The 17,070-nt window shown below is 39.0% G+C and overlaps 1 protein-coding gene across 2 annotated transcripts in view; it reads left to right on the forward strand.

Annotated features, from left to right (window-relative positions):
* The first annotated feature begins 108 nt into the window (after positions 1 to 108).
* tfb2m (transcription factor B2, mitochondrial) overlaps positions 109 to 17,070 on the forward strand; it is a 29,338-nt gene continuing 12,376 nt past the window's right edge. The window contains exons 1-6 of one of the 2 annotated variants that reach the window (XM_034187854.1): positions 109 to 258; positions 1,058 to 1,414; positions 4,355 to 4,544; positions 5,806 to 5,897; positions 14,048 to 14,204; positions 14,301 to 14,449. In XM_034187854.1, coding sequence (XP_034043745.1) covers positions 1,127 to 1,414; positions 4,355 to 4,544; positions 5,806 to 5,897; positions 14,048 to 14,204; positions 14,301 to 14,449 — 876 coding nt within the window. In that variant the 5' untranslated portion in view covers positions 109 to 258; positions 1,058 to 1,126. Of the gene's footprint in view, positions 259 to 304; positions 368 to 1,057; positions 1,415 to 4,354; positions 4,545 to 5,805; positions 5,898 to 14,047; positions 14,205 to 14,300; positions 14,450 to 17,070 lie in introns of those variants that run through there. The other variant, XM_034187861.1, reaches the window with a different exon arrangement.

Consider the following 17,070-nt stretch of genomic DNA (forward strand, 5'->3'; position numbering starts at 1 on the left):
AAAGCATGGGCATTTTTTTCTTTTCATTAACTATTTATTTTATGCATTTATTTAAATTATTTTATAAGTCGCATGACAATGACGTCAATTTCATACGCCACCTGCGTAGCACGAGCGTTGCGCACTAGCATGGAGGGTCAGGAATCAGGATGGTATGGCTTCAATGTCACATTGTTTTAATAACAGCCACATAACAGAGGGACGACTTTAATTTACTGCCTTTGTAAGGTTTGGATGTTTAAAGCAGTGTGCCATAAGGTATGTTTGTTTTTATTCAGAATTCAGTTTAAAAGTGTTAAAACAGCTTTTGCTAACTAGCTAGCTTGGTAGCTTGTAATGTAAACTGTCCTTCGGGATTTGTTTTTTTGTGAACCAAAGAGCAAAGCTTTAACTGTGAACAATAACTACAAGTTTACAATTTGAACTCTCTGCTTGCGGGAGTAAATTTTACAAAAAAAAAAAACATTTCTGTGGAAGAAGAGATTTTACTGTTATGTGTGCTGTAGTTCTTTGTATTACAAATGTATCTAGTGCATTTTACACGGTGTATTCCTATTCCCTCTTTGTGGAGGGGATTCCAGCTTTACTTCAGGAAAACATTTGTCCTGCTTCTTTACTTTCTCTGGTTCTGGTGTGTTCACCCCACTGAAACGCTGAGAAACACCAGAGTAAAAAAAAAAAGCAACTTGTGAGTAGAGCAGGTATGTTCTCCAGGAGTGAGGTTGGACACCCCTGAGCCACTGCGTTGTACTGTGCAGTATGTTTCATTGCATTTTGCTCAGGTGTATATCATGTACCAACGTTTCTTATCCCTTTACCATTATACATTTATCCATCCATATATTTTCTAAACCAGCTTATTCCAGTTATTTCTTGAGGTGCTGTGACACTCAAATCCCCCTGCATGATTAATAAAGTTCTTCTTACCTTTTGATATCTTGTCTTATGGCAGTAAAGTCTCTACTGTTCTGTAAACGTTAATAATTACAAATGGCAGTAATCATTAGTTGCAGCCTTATTATCTTAAATATTTTGTCTTTATTTCTTCCCATTGTAGCCAGTGACTGCTTAAAGAATTCCATCAAGCTGCATCTCTCTCTCTTCCTGCGTTATATTTTGGTCCACCATGTCCACTCAGATTTGCAAAGTGTTAAAGCTGCTGACACGCCCTGGCTGTTGCCATGCCATCGGATGTAGATCCCATTTGTACCAGGATGTATTGATGGTTGCTGGACCTTTTGGCTTCTGTGTTTTTGGGGTTCCTGTGATTCATAGAAGGTCTTACAGCTTGGACTTTCGGTTTTCACATGCTGGTCAGCCCACATTTGGTCCAAACACCCAGCAGGTGTGTGCTGAGAGGTTATCACCCACATCAGCACTCACGCAGAGGAGCCTCTCTGCTATTGCCTTACAGGTAAGCTGACGTGTGTGTGTGTGTGTATGTATGTATGTATATATATATATATTAGGGCTGCAGCTATCGATTATTTTAGTAATCGAGTATTCTATCGATTATTCTGGCGATTAATCGAGTAATCAGATAAAAAGTACTTCTGCGTTTTTAAACATCAATAGTCCAGGTCTCTCCCTAAGCAATGGCACAGTGTCACTGCGCCAAAGTGTTGGCATTTTGCTGAAATGACGATGGGATGTGGCTTTCTGTTTTGTTTTGATTAATCGTTTCAGCCCTAATATATATATACAGGGCTGTCCGTAAAGTATAGGTCCTTTTTATTTTTTTCAAAAACTATATGGATTTCATTCATATGTTTTTACGTCAGACATGCTTGAACCCTCGTGCGCATGCGTGAGTTTTTCCATGCCTGTCGGTGACGTCATTCGCCTGTGAGCACTCCTTGTGGGAGGAGTCGTCCAGCCCCTCGTCGGAATTCCTTTGTCTGAAGTTGCTGAGAGACTGGCGCTTTGTTTGATCAAAATTTTTTCTAAATCTGTGAGACACATCGAAGTGGACATGGTTCAAAAAATTAAGCTGGTTTTCAGTGAAAATTTTAACAGCTGATGAGAGATTTTGAGGTGATTCTGTCGCTTTAAGGACTTTTCACGGTGCGAGACGTCGCGCTGCGCTCTCAGGCAGCGTCATCAGCCTGTTTCAAGCTTAAAACCCACATTTCAGGCTCTATTGATCCAGGACGAATGACGTCACCAACAGGCGTGGAAAAACTCACGCATGCGCACGAGGGTTCAAGCATGTCTGACGTAAAAACATGAATGAAATCCATATAGTTTTAGAAAAAAATAAAAAGGACCTATACTTTACGGACAGCCCTCGTATATGTGTATGGGATGAGCGAGTACACCACTATCTGTATCTGTTAAACCATCTAAATTATCTGTATCTATACTCGGGCGGGGCCTAAACCGGAAGTGGGCGTGGTTTGACCAGAAACAGGTGGGGTTTACATCTACATTATTTTCAGTCTGAAATTGACATGGATTGATCAGAAGTTGCTATATTTATTGTTTATTTGAAAACTATTTACAGAACAGCCTCAAAATTGAGATTCAAATCAATGATTTTGATCACAAAAGTAAGAACTATTTACAGAACAAGTTTTTTTTATGAACTCAGAACATGAATATTCTTAAGTGTATGAATGAATATTTACAGAACAGCCTCAGAATTGACATTCAATGTAGTAGGAAATTATGAACTAAGTATGCATGAATAAGAGTTGTTATAATCAACACTACTTTCATTTTTATTATTATTATTAATTTTATGATCAAACTGATTTTTGTTTTCCCAGTTATTTCTTTATTTTTACTACCTAACGTTCTTGGCATTTTGATTAAGGTGTCTGTGCATGTGTGTCTGTGTGCATGTGTGTGTGACTGAGGGAGAGAGAGAGGTTGTTCTAAAAACTGTTTATTTTTAATGATCTGTGTGAACATCCAGTGGTGGCAAACAGGGAAATAATATGTCAGTCTTGTTCACTGTATTCTTCTCAAAAGCATCGTGTTCAGTACAAGCCAAGTTTTCCAACTGACTTTATATCACCAGCCAGCAAACAAACGGTGAGCAACACATCATGAGCCATTTTCGGCTCTGTCTCTTCAAATGCACTGCGTACGTTATGAAACAAGTTCACCAAGTAACGTTAAAAATACCATACAAACCAAAACAGAGGTGAATTGAAGAAAATTAAGGAGCACAGCAACGTGAGCTGGAGTCAAGCCAAACACACACACACAGAGAGAGAGAGAGAGATCCTGTGTGTTTGTGTGTGAGAGAAGCTGCAGACAGACATGTCTGTGTAGGGAGGGGTGGGCGCTGTGTGTGACTGGCCAATCACTGAGCATGAAGACAGTCAGTTAGCCAATCAGGATTTTCCTTCAGCACGAGCACAGATATTGATGAGTATGTATGTATGTTTGTTTGTTTGTTTGTTTTCCCACCTCCAAAGAATGGAGAGGTCTGTAATTTTTATTGTAGGTAGACTTCAACTGTGAGGGACAGGATCTTAAAAAAATCTACAAAATCACTTTGTATGATTTGTAAATAATTAATTTGCATTTTATTGCATGATATAAGTATTTGCTAGAACAGAAAAAAACAGAACTTTTATATTTGGTACAGAAACCTTTGTTTGCAATTACAGAGGTCAGACATTTCCTGTAGCACACACTGTAGCAGGGATTTTGGTCCACTACTTCATACAGATCTTTTCCACATCTTTCATGTTTTAGGACTATTGCTGGGCAACACTGAGTTTCAGCTCCCTCCAAAGATTTTCTATTGGGTTCAGGTCTGGAGACTGGCTAGGCCACTCAAGGACCTTGAAATAGAATAGTAGAATAGAATAGTCTTTATTGTCCTTGTACAGGGGATACAATGAAATTGGGGGTGCTCCCACAGAGCTACTGTGCACCACAAGAAGAAAACAAAACAAACAAACAAACAAACAAACAAAAAAACAAAGGCATCTTATCCACCACAAAAGAAATTGTGTAAATATGTAATATGTGATGCTGAGATGGTGATTTTTTTTTTTTTTTTTGTTCCCCTTTTGCCAATAATTCCTAAATAGTTTATGCAATTTTTTGTTCAACCCTTGAAATAACGCCCTTGATAGTCTACATTACAAGCACATCTTGATCAGTTAATTTCAAAACCATTGTGGTAGTGTGCAGAGGCAAACTTACACAATTTATGTCACTGACCAATTACTTGTGGACTTGATTATACATATAATATGTTGTTGAAATACAAAGTATTGAGCATGGGGATCTTGATTCAATCAAACAACATAGATACAAAAATTAATGACAGGGTTTCTTGATTGTTTTCAGCTTATTTAACTTTTGATTGTATGTACTTAATGTTTTTCTTTAGGGGCAGTGTCGTCCTTTATGCCGTTATGATTTCCTGGACATTGGGGAGGTAGAAGAAAACATGCGCCGCGCTCAAGCCTGTAAAAAATTGAGACATTTCATAGTGGATCCACACTTAGCAACACTAGTAGCAGAGCAGCTTGAACCTGACCTGCAGGATCCTAAAACAATTATCTTCGATTGTAGCCCAGGTATGCACAAGTTTTTGATATTAAGCATTTTATCCCACTTATTAGCAGTACACATCGGGCAACATTTTTTTATTCATCCGGCTTATTAAAAAAAAAAAAAGAAAAAAAAAAACACGGGTGAATCCAGACAGAAAGAGGACCTTGTTGGAGGGGGGACATGTCCTCCACAACACCCTCGAGTAAAGGTCCACTTTTGAAGACATTTTCCATACTACTAGTTCTTATAATCAGGGCTGTGAAAATTCCATGGTTCTCAGGAATTCCATGGATTTCATCATGGGGAGGGGTGGGGGTGTTCATGTTGTACTCTGTAATTGTGATTGTCACTGAGTTTTTAAAATGCCTTTATTGCAAAGCATTCTCTTTCTTTTTTTTTTTTTTACGACATTGCGCAAGTTTGATAAGTCACTGGACACTGATCTATGTGTTACAGATACAAATCTATGTCCTCGGATCCCCAGAAGTCAGCGAAGTATAATCCCTCTCTCAAAGTGTGGCTGCTGCGACAGTTGTCGTAAAGCAGAACTGGTTGGTTGCTACAGCGATGCTGTGTAGCTGCACTAAGCTAAACATAGCATGTGGACATTGCATACTTTAAGAACCATCAAGTTTTTAAAAGAAGAATTTTGCGGTATGTCTGTCACGGAGTGACGTCAGAGAGAGGGACGATGGCGAGAAACACGGTTTGAAAAAGTTTAGTAAGGACAAGAATCTGTGGAATTGGTGCTGGGTTCGTCATCATGATAAAAGAAATGGGGAAAGCACACTGCATCTTGTGCCCTCAAGAAACAGTCTTTTTTTTTTTATCTCTGGAAAATAAACATTGTGCTTATAGAAAACTTATAGAAAAGCTGTCCCCTTAAAATGTGTTTATCCTGAAGTATTTGCATAAAGTGCAGGTTAAAGTTTTTCTGTAATATGATGCTGCATTAGGAACAGAATCTTGTTCAACAGGAGAACAATTAGCTTTTTTCTTAGCTGCCCCACTGTGTTTTACTTTAATTCCTAGGGTGCAATCGCAAAAGGGTTTCTATAAAAGGAAAATGGTGAACATCTTATGATTTGGCTGTGAAGAAAAATATCAGTCAGATTTTTTTTGTTTGTTTTTTTAATACCTGCATTATATTGAGTTATATTATTTGTTGGTAATACCTGTATATAATGTCTAAGTTTTGTGAATAATCTGTTCTTGTCAGTGAATATGATCCGATTTTTCCTCAAGTGAAAACAGATTGAGAGTCTCTGTTTGTGTCTGTCTCAGGGCCCGGAGTGCTGACGAGGACACTGCTGAAAAAAGGAGCTCAGAGAGTTGTGGCTCTTGAGGGGGATGCATCCTTCCTACGGGATCTCCAGGTAACATCTGTACAAATGTCTTCAAACATAAAATGATGCTTTGTGTCTGTTTGGAAAAAAGGTGTCCTGATCTGATCGCAGCAATTGGTATGGGGCCTGATGAAGGAATTGATTGATTGATTGGTTATTCAAAACCAATCTCTCACAGAAATCTGCATTTCACTGAGCTCCACTTCATAAGCGCTGTGTCGATGGAGCTAACACCCACCACTCTATCAGTGGTTGCTGCTCATTCACCAGCAGTGCCATGATATGCGTTTGAAACCATATTTAATGCTCTGCTTTGCCTTAAGTACACAGGTCTAATTTTTTGATTAATGGTGCATTTAGTATACTTCTTACCATGAGTTTTTCTTGCTGTTTTGTTTTTGTTTTCCTCTTGCAAACAGGCACTGTACATCCCCAAAGAGCAGTGTAATATCCCCGTAGTTGTTGTGATTCAGGTGATCACCATTTTATATGAGGTGAGAGACAAGAAATATTGTTTGGAATGTCAGAAGAACAACATCTCCACCTCTCTGGAGCAGTTCAGGTACAATATTACAGATCATTAGAGCTTCTCTACATTCAGCTGTTTCACCACCACCATTCTGATCTCACTGATATTTGGTGTTCTGTAGTCAAGTGGAGGGTCAGCCACCAGAAGCCTTGTATGAGAGATGCTTACCATTGTGGCAGGAGGATCAGCTTTGTCCATATGCACAAAGTAGCAAGCCCAATGGGATAGTACAGCAGAGTCATCTGTCAGGACCATGTCATTGCCTGGTGACTTTGATAGAATGAGGTCTATATTTATAGGAAGGTAGTGCTTTGATTCTTCTGTAAGCAGGTTGAGGGTCGCCACACTACTGATGGTGAGTCACCTGCTCTCATATTCCTTGGAACAAATGGCTTCTTGTCTACGCTAAGCGCCATCACAGCCTGCTCTTTTTGCTCCTTGTACAGCCTGGATTTTCCATGAAATCATGCACCAGTGCTTAATTGGCCACTAAAACTTTTAGTTTCTAAGATAACTTGACCATGATCATTTCTACCCTCAATTGAAGTAAGACCAGCTCTGATATGCAAATCTCAGGGATTAAAGTTCTCCTTCACTACGATGGATTTCGTCAATTAGGCTCGACAGTAATTCTTGCCCACTCGACATTGGCGAGTGAACAGTGCTGTCAGAATCGTGCTTCACGCCCTTCACTTGCCTGACAATGTTAAATTAATTTCTAGCTATAAGAGGAGTCGTAAGAGGAGGAGCATGGGGGGTGTTTCATGTTATGTCCAGCCAACATTAATGTTTTTAACCTTTTAAACATTATTTATGACCTATGCGTAACATCAAATGACATGAAATATAACAAACTATGACATTTGCATCATATTTAACTTAAATTCCCATCAGTTGTGGCTCTTACTACAGCGTTTTCAGACGGTTTGAGTGTTTGGACTCAGATATTTTTTGAAACTGTGCCATGTTTCGTAGGTAGGATGAAATATTAGAACACCGGTATTTTGTACAAAAGTGAGATTTTGGCCTTGTCCACACAGTAAAGGTGTGATAATGACACTCGGTTACGCCAATCGGAGGTCACTAAAATTAACATTAAATCGGTGTGTAACTTTGCAAAAACAATGTCGGACTCTGTTGTTTTCTCTGGGCCCCTCCCCAATCAGACCGGGAGTGACATGTTTAGCCGCATGTTCTCCTTGAATTGCTGGCTGTCTGAGTGGTGTCCAAAAAATGAGGTGGGCTTCATTGATAATTGGCAAAGCTTCTGGGGAAAACCTGGTCTTGTTAGGAGAGACGGCATCCATCCCACTTTAGAGGGAGCAGCTCTCATTTCTAGAAATCTGGCCAATTTTTTTGGATCCTCCAAACTGTGACTGTCTAGCGTTGGGACCAGGAGGCAGAGCTGTGGTCTTATACACCTCTCTGCAGCTTCTCTCCCCCTGCCATCCCCTCATTACCCCATCCCCGTAGAGACGGTGCCTGCTCCCAGACCACCAATAACCAGCAAAAATCTATTTAAGCATAAAAATTCAAAAAGAAAAAATAATATAGCACCTTCAATTGCACCACAGACTAAAACAGTTAAATGTGGTCTATTAAACATTAGGTCTCTCTCTTCTAAGTCCCTGTTGGTAAATGATATAATAATTGATCAACGTATTGATTTATTCTGCCTAACAGAAACCTGGTTACAGCAGGATGAATATGTTAGTTTAAATGAGTCAACACCCCCGAGTCACACTAACTGTCAGAATGCTCGTAGCACGGGCCGGGGCGGAGGATTAGCAGCAATCTTCCATTCCAGCTTATTAATTAATCAAAAACCTAGACAGAGCTTTAATTCATTTGAAAGCTTGTCTCTTAGTCTTGTCCATCCAAATTGGAAGTCCCAAAAACCAGTTTTATTTGTTATTATCTATCGTCCACCTGGTCGTTACTGTGAGTTTCTCTGTGAATTTTCAGACCTTTTGTCTGACTTAGTGCTTAGCTCAGATAAGATAATTATAGTGGGCGATTTTAACATCCACACAGATGCTGAGAATGACAGCCTCAACACTGCATTTAGTCTATTGTTAGACTCTATCGGCTTTGCTCAAAAAGTAAATGAGTCCACCCACCACTTTAATCATATTTTAGATCTTGTTCTGACTTATGGTATGGAAATAGAAGACTTAACAGTATTCCCTGAAAACTCCCTTCTGTCTGATCATTTTTAAATAACATTTACATTTACCCTGATGGACTACCCTGCAGTGGGGAATAAGTTTCATTACACTAGAAGTCTTTCAGAAAGCGCTGTAACTAGGTTTAAGGATATGATTCCTTCTTTATGTTCTCTAATGTCATATACCAACACAGAGCAGAGTAGCTACCTAAACTCTGTAAGGGAGTTAGAGTATCTCGTCAATAGTTTTACATCCTCATTGAAGACAACTTTGGATGCTGTAGCTCCTCTGAAAAAGAGAGCTTTAAATCAGAAGTGTCTGACTCCGTGGTATAACTCACAAACTCGTAGCTTAAAGCAGATAACCCGTAAGTTGGAGAGGAAATGGCGTCTCACTAATTTAGAAGATCTTCACTTAGCCTGGAAAAAGAGTTTGTTGCTCTATAAAAAAGCCCTCCGTAAAGCTAGGACATCTTTCTACTCATCACTAATTGAAGAAAATAAGAACAACCCCAGGTTTCTTTCAGCACTGTAGCCAGGCTGACAGAGTCAGAGCTCTATTGAGCTGAGTATTCCATTAACTTTAACTAGTAATGACTTCATGACTTTCTTTGCTAACAAAATTTTAACTATTAGAGAAAAAATTACTCATAACCATCCCAAAGACGTATCGTTATCTTTGGCTGCTTTCAGTGATGCCGGTATTTGGTTAGACTCTTTCTCTCCGATTGTTCTGTCTGAGTTATTTTCATTAGTTACTTCATCTAAACCATCAACATGTCTATTAGACCCCATTCCTACCAGGCTGCTCAAGGAAGCCCTACCATTATTTAATGCTTCGATCTTAAATATGATCAATCTATCTTTGTTAGTTGGCTATGTACCACAGGCTTTTAAGGTGGCAGTAATTAAACCATTACTTAAAAAGCCATCACTTGACCCAGCTATCTTAGCTAATTATAGGCCAATCTCCAACCTTCCTTTTCTCTCAAAAATTCTTGAAAGGGTAGTTGTAAAACAGCTAACTGATCATCTGCAGAGGAATGGTCTATTTGAAGAGTTTCAGTCAGGTTTTAGAATTCATCATAGTACAGAAACAGCATTAGTGAAGGTTACAAATGATCTTCTTATGGCCTCGGACAGTGGACTCATCTCTGTGCTTGTTCTGTTAGACCTCAGTGCTGCTTTTGATACTGTTGACCATAAAATTTTATTACAGAGATTAGAGCATGCCATAGGTATTAAAGGCACTGCGCTGCGGTGGTTTGAATCATATTTGTCTAATAGATTACAATTTGTTCATGTAAATGGGGAATCTTCTTCACAGACTAAAGTTAATTATGGAGTTCCACAAGGTTCTGTGCTAGGACCAATTTTATTCACTTTATACATGCTTCCCTTAGGCAGTATTATTAGACGGTATTGCTTAAATTTTCATTGTTACGCAGATGATACCCAGCTTTATCTATCCATTAAGCCAGAGGACACACACCAATTAGCTAAATTGCAGGATTGTCTTACAGACATAAAGACATGGATGACCTCTAATTTCCTGCTTTTAAACTCAGATAAAACTGAAGTTATTGTACTTGGCCCCACAAATCTTAGAAACATGGTGTCTAACCAGATCCTTACTCTGGATGGCATTACCCTGACCTCTAGTAATACTGTGAGAAATCTTGGAGTCATTTTTGATCAGGATATGTCATTCAAAGCGCATATTAAACAAATATGTAGGACTGCTTTTTTGCATTTACGCAATATCTCTAAAATCAGAAAGGTCTTGTCTCAGAGTGATGCTGAAAAACTAATTCATGCATTTATTTCCTCTAGGCTGGACTATTGTAATTCATTATTATCAGGTTGTCCTAAAAGTTCCCTAAAAAGCCTTCAGTTAATTCAAAATGCTGCAGCTAGAGTACTGACGGGGACTAGAAGGAGAGAGCATATCTCACCCATATTGGCCTCTCTTCACTGGCTTCCTGTTAATTCTAGAATAGAATTTAAAATTCTTCTTCTTACTTATAAGGTTTTGAATAATCAGGTCCCATCTTATCTTAGGGACCTCGTAGTACCATATCACCCCAATAGAGCGCTTCGCTCTCAGACTGCAGGCTTACTTGTAGTTCCTAGGGTTTGTAAGAGTAGAATGGGAGGCAGAGCCTTCAGCTTTCAGGCTCCTCTCCTGTGGAACCAGCTCCCAATTCAGATCAGGGAGACAGACACCCTCTCTACTTTTAAGATTAGGCTTAAAACTTTCCTTTTTGCTAAAGCTTATAGTTAGGGCTGGATCAGGTGACCCTGAACCATCCCTTAGTTATGCTGCTATAGACGTAGACTGCTGGGGGGTTCCCATGATGCACTGTTTCTTTCTCTTTTTGCTCTGTATGCACCACTCTGCATTTAATCATTAGTGATCGATCTCTGCTCTCCTCCACAGCATGTCTTTTTCCTGGTTCTCTCCCTCAGCCCCAACCAGTCCCAGCAGAAGACTGCCCCTCCCTGAGCCTGGTTCTGCTGGAGGTTTCTTCCTGTTAAAAGGGAGTTTTTCCTTCCCACTGTAGCCAAGTGCTTGCTCACAGGGGGTCGTTTTGACCGTTGGGGTTTTACATAATTATTGTATGGCCTTGCCTTACAATATAAAGCGCCTTGGGGCAACTGTTTGTTGTGATTTGGTGCTATATAAAAAAAAATTGATTGATTGATTGATTGATAACATTGTGTTGACTGATGACATCATCAAAAACAAGTTTACATGGCCATGGCTGGAGGTAAAGGACAGTCCTGTGAGGAAGCTGAATACTTCTGGTGTCGCGACCACTTGAAGTATGCTTCACGTAGAAAAAAACATGAAACAAAGTTTCTCAAAGGTCTGTGCAGTCAACAAAACACCTTCCAGCGATGTTTCTCTCTGAAAAGAAGGCTATCAGCAGTCAGTTCTTTGTAAAAATTAATTTATTTTTAAATAAATACGATTTCACAGATTTTATTTTTTAAATGAAGTGATTTTCCTTTTGATTCTGTGTTTTTGCTGAAAGACTGTTCACGTGTTGACTGTGCTTAAAAAGCCGGTCGCCCACTCATTTAATACAATCTGATTTTACTGTGGGCATCCTGGAAATGGCTGAACAGCTTAAAATGACAATGAAACAATTAAATTCTGAGTGTTGATTTGGGTCCCTAAGTGGTTCAGGTGTCATATTGACTCAATAATAATGATAATCAGCACTGACATGCAATTTTAAAAGGATTATTTTATATCATATCATTGTTTTGAATCTACACAACTATGTGACAAATTTATTATACTTTTGAATATCAGTTCAGATGTTTAATTGAATATTGTTCAATCTGTTTACATACATTGCCGTGCAGTTTCAAATTTTGCATAATTCTTCCTCACTGTGCCTTGACTTCTGTTATGAATAGAAAGTTGTTGGATTGGAAATGAATAGTTTTTTCTTGCTACCACAACCCTCACTCTGTCTAAATATGTAAAATACAAACATTTTTGTTAACAAATATGGACTTTTTGTTCTATTTATCTGTAAAATTGGGCTCAAAATGTAACATTTGGTACCTCCATTTTCCAAAAATGTTCCCAGAGGAGGCTCCCTGGACCCACACCCTCACCAGTGTTTGTGCTTGCAGTCTGACAGGTTCAGATTTTTTTTTTTTTTTTTGCATGTCTGGTAAGAGAAAACTGGTATTTTTTTTTTAAAAATGTTTTCTGTTTGCCAATGATTTTATTTTTCATTAGCCTGTTCTAAATATGAAGAGAAAATTAAACCATTCTTTGAATTTCTGCTCATCCTTTTTTGACCAGGAAAAAGAAACACAGTTCATATTTAGTATTTTGTATTTTAAATGATTTCTGTTGATTTTGATTGTTTTCTTAGCTGTCTCCACCTTGTTTTAGCTTAAATCCTAGGATGCAATCGCAAAAGGGTTTTCTATAAAAAGATAGGGAACAGCTTGGCAGCTTGGGGATTGGCAGATGACTAGATAACAAGTTACTTACACAATAGGTATCAGTGTGATCACATTGGTGGGACAAACAGTTCTTGAGGATTACATGTGGGGTGCCCCAGGGTTCAGTCCTTGGGCCATTGCTGTTTCTTTTGTACATTAATGATATATGTTTGGTTTCCAAGTCTGCAAGTTGTATTTTGTTTGCTGATAATACAACTGTGTTTTGTAGTGGGGATCATTTGGAACAGCTCCTGGACACGATGGAGAATGAATTACATAAATTTAAACAGTAGTTCAATTCAAACAAATTATTACTCCATTTTGGTAAAATTAAGTGTATCATATTTGGTAATAAGTCCAGGAACTTAAGCAGAAATTTATTATTACATGATATTGAAATTGTAACTGATACAAAATTTCTTGGTGTTTATATTGATGATAAATTAAACTGGAAATCGCATATTGACTATGTTAAATCTAAAATGTCAAAAGTCATTGCAATTCTGCATAAAGCACAAGACTTCCTCTCCCAACATTCCTTGGCTATTTTCTGTCATACATTACTTGTTCCATATATGACATACTGTGTTGAGATTTGGGGAAATACATATAGAACTGATACCAATCTAATATTTCTGTTGCAAAAGAAAGCTAGAAGAATTATCAGTAATATGCCATATCATGAGCCAACAAATCTGTTATTTGCTGGTTTGCAAATTTTAAAATTCTAGAACTTGGTTGATTATACATAATTGGTATTGTAATATAAAGTCAAACATAAGCTTTTGCCTCAACACATCCAGGGTCTGTTTTAAAATGAGGGATTCCAGCTACAATTTGAGAGTGTCATTATTATAGTCATTGTTTTTCCGTTAAGAGTGTTAATATTTGGAATAATTGTCCTGATAATATTAAGTTACTTGGTACCTTAGTCGGCTTTAAAAGGCTTTACAAAAATAATATACGTACCCGTTATAGTTTGAAGAATTAGGTTTACCATTTTGTTGTGCTTGGGTTTGTGCACTGTTGCTTGTTTGGTTGTGTTCTGAAATTCTGGTGCACTGACCGAGTTGTTTTGTTTGTGTGCATTTCTTTTGTATTGTTGTTATGAGTATATATGTATACATTCTTTACGTTCTGTATTTTTTATGGCATACGGGGAGGGCATCTATAAGCTTTGCTTCTGCCTTCACCCTTTTGGCCACACAGGTTCATTGTACGTTGTTTTTTTTTGTTTGTTTTTTTTTTCATGACTTTTGTTATTGTCTGTGTTCTGTGTGCCAAATAAATAAAATTTATTCATTCAGCTTATGATTTGGCTGTTACTTAAAAAAAAAAAAAAAATTGGTTGAAGTCCCCTCCCCCCCCCCTTAATCCCTGAAATCCAAAAGAAGCTGGAAAGAAAGGGGATGTTCATTGAATTACCTTGTCCTTTAACATGGCCCTTAATGTTTTTGAGCTTTATTTGTTGCTACCTTCTTGCAGTTAGGCGTTATCTTTTTGTGTTTGTAGGAATTGGAGGGGCATCTTGATGGTCAGCTGAAAGTGCTTCATTGTGACTTCTTTAAACTAGACCCTCTTGGCAGTGGATCGATCATGCTTCCTGGCATCATGCGTAGTGACAAACTCTTCGATGATCTACGCATATCAGAAACTAACTGGACAGATGGTGAGGAGGAAAATAAACACACCTGCACTCCATGGACTTATACATTTTGAGACAGTCTGCGTAGTGTTCTGTTTTGTGATCCTTGTGTGTCTTCAGATGTTCCTGTAAAGGTGGTGGGCATCCTGCCTCAACGTCAAGAGCGTAGGTGGCTGCTGAAGATGATTTATGCTTTGTTTGAACAGCAGTCATTCTACAGATATGGAAGAATTGAGCTCAATCTCTTCATCACTGAAAAGGAGTACCTGGTAAAAGAACATGATAACATAACTTCTTTATATAAAAATGAAGATGTACCAGTCGCATGCATTTATGTCACATATTTGTTTTGGATGTGGTGTTTACATCTTTTCTTGCACCTCCTTTTAATTGCAGCTGTGTGCTTGTTCATATTAATGGCAGACGATTAATCAGGTGGCCAATTAATTGGGCCAGTGAAGTACGTTTTGACATGATCAGCCTTTGCATATTCCACATACAGTGCATCCAGAAAGTATTCACAGCTCTTCACTTTTTACACATTTTTTGTTACAGAAATTCTTGCCTATTTATTAAAAACAAAAAAAAATGTACAGAAATCACATGTACACAAGTGTTCACACCCTTTGCTCAATACTTTGTTGCGTCTTTGGTAGCAATTACAGTGCATCTGGAAAGTATCACAGCGCTTCACATTTTCCACATTTTACATTGCTACAGCTGTGTTCCAAAATGGATGTAATTCTTTTTTTTTTTTTTTCCCTAAAAATTCTACACACAATACCTCCTAAATGACAGTGTGGGGAAAAAAGTGTTTTTAGAATTTTACAAATTTATTACAAATAAAACACTAAGAAATCACATGTACATAAGTATTTATAGCCTTTGCCTTGAAACTCAAAATTGAACTCAGGTGCATCCTGTTTCCACTGGTCATCCTTGAGATGTTTCTACAGCTTAATTGTAGTCCACCTGGGGTAAATTCAGTTTATTGGACATGATTTGGAAAGACACACACCTGTCTACATATGATGTCCCACAGTTGACAGCGCATGTAAGAGCACAAACCAAGCATGAAGTCAAAGGAATTGTCTGTAGGCCTCTGAGACAGGAATGTCTCAACACACAAATCTGGGGAAGGGAACAGAAACATTGCTGCTGCTCTGAAGGTCTCAATGAGCACAGTGCTTGGTTTGTGCTCTGACATGCACTGTCAATTTTGGGACCTTATATATAATGACAGGTGTGTGCCTTTCCAAATCATGTCCAATCAGCTGAAGTTACCCCAGATTTCTGTACAGTGCATCTGGAAAGTATTCACAGTGCTTCACTTTTTTTCGCATTTTGTTATGTTACATCCACATTGTCATTATGGTGTATTGTGTTGTGTGGGCCGCTGAAGAGGAGGTACTGCTGGCCCACCACCACAAGATGGCGCCCTGCTTGAAGTGCGGGCTTCAAGCACGAGAGGGCGTCGGCTTTGCTGGAGGTGACAGCTGTCATCAATCAACACAAGCTGTCACCCATCACCACCACTACAAAGACCGGACTGCAACTCCACCTCCTCGCCGAGAAATCAACTACCATTCAGGTAATTTCTCTGCTGACTAACACTGTGTGTGTAATAACCTGAACTTCTATTTGCAGCCGTTTTCCTGGAGTGTTTACTTATCTGGAGGATTGGCGTTTGGTGTGACAGCGACGGCTTCGCCTCACACCCCAACTCAGATAAGTGGTTGACCAGGAGCTGCACGAGTGTGTGTGATTGGAGGTGGAGGTTTTCCCTCCTTTACTTAATACAGACTGTGGGATTACTGAGTGTGCGAACTCACACTCATCTGGACTGTCTCTGTTCTCTGCCAGCAGTACCGGGTCTGACTGCTGAAGACAGCGGCCACCTGGGGCGCAGGGCTTGGCGGCTCCGGTGTTCTTCAGCTCCGTTGGTGGTGGAAGCTGTGTGGGGATCCAGCTCTTCTCTCTCCAGGCGTCTTCTATCGTCGAGCCTGCCCACACGTCACCTGGTGTATGATTGACAGTCCACCATATTGTTATTGTCTGTACGTTGTTGTGCGATTCACAACATTAAATTGTTACTTTTTGGCTTATCCATTGTCCGTTCATTAACGCCCCCTGTTGTGGGTCCATGTCACGTCACTTTCACAACAGTATTGTGTGTAGAATTTTGAGGGGAAAAAAATGAATTTCATCCAACTTGGAATAAGGCTGTAACATTTGGGTTCATAAGTTATTATTAAGAAAATTGCCAAACGATTATATAGCCACTTTGCATCATTTAACAACAAAGTCCTTCAGAACGCTTGGGCAGTTCACTTATCTGGGTCCGTTGGATCGGGTGTAGTCTATGGTCCAGTTTCCTGATGGCCTTTGTGGCCTTCTTTTGCTTGCATTGGGTTAACCGCCCGGCTCTCCCAGATGACCACAGGCTGTGGGTTCGGCTCCTTTTGCCAACAGGAGTGAACATGATAGTTTGGTAGTTCCATTGAAATTGGCTCCGGTCGACCCATGGGTGAATGTTTAGGTGTTTGTTCTCAAAAATGCTCTAGCGGCTTCAAAAACTTGTGGAAATTTGATTTAAAGTCATTGTATAAATTTAGAAAATGTTCAAGGTTTGGCAGTGAGAGTTGTGAAAAAAAAACAAAAACAAATGAAAGAAAATACACCTTTGGCAAATTCACTCTTAATCTGAAAAAACTGCTTGGAAGTTGCATTTAAAATGCAGAGAACTTGAATCAAGCCTTAAACGTCATCAAGACTGGCACTTTAAAAAAAAAAAAAGGTTACCGTACAAAAAGAAACACTGAGAAAATCATGAAACAAAAGGACACTGAACAAAATGAGAAATGGGAGGTGATAGTCTAATGGTTAAGCA

The sequence above is a fragment of the Thalassophryne amazonica genome, chromosome 2, assembly GCF_902500255.1.
Source record: "Thalassophryne amazonica chromosome 2, fThaAma1.1, whole genome shotgun sequence".
NCBI classification, from domain to species: Eukaryota; Metazoa; Chordata; class Actinopteri; order Batrachoidiformes; family Batrachoididae; genus Thalassophryne; species Thalassophryne amazonica.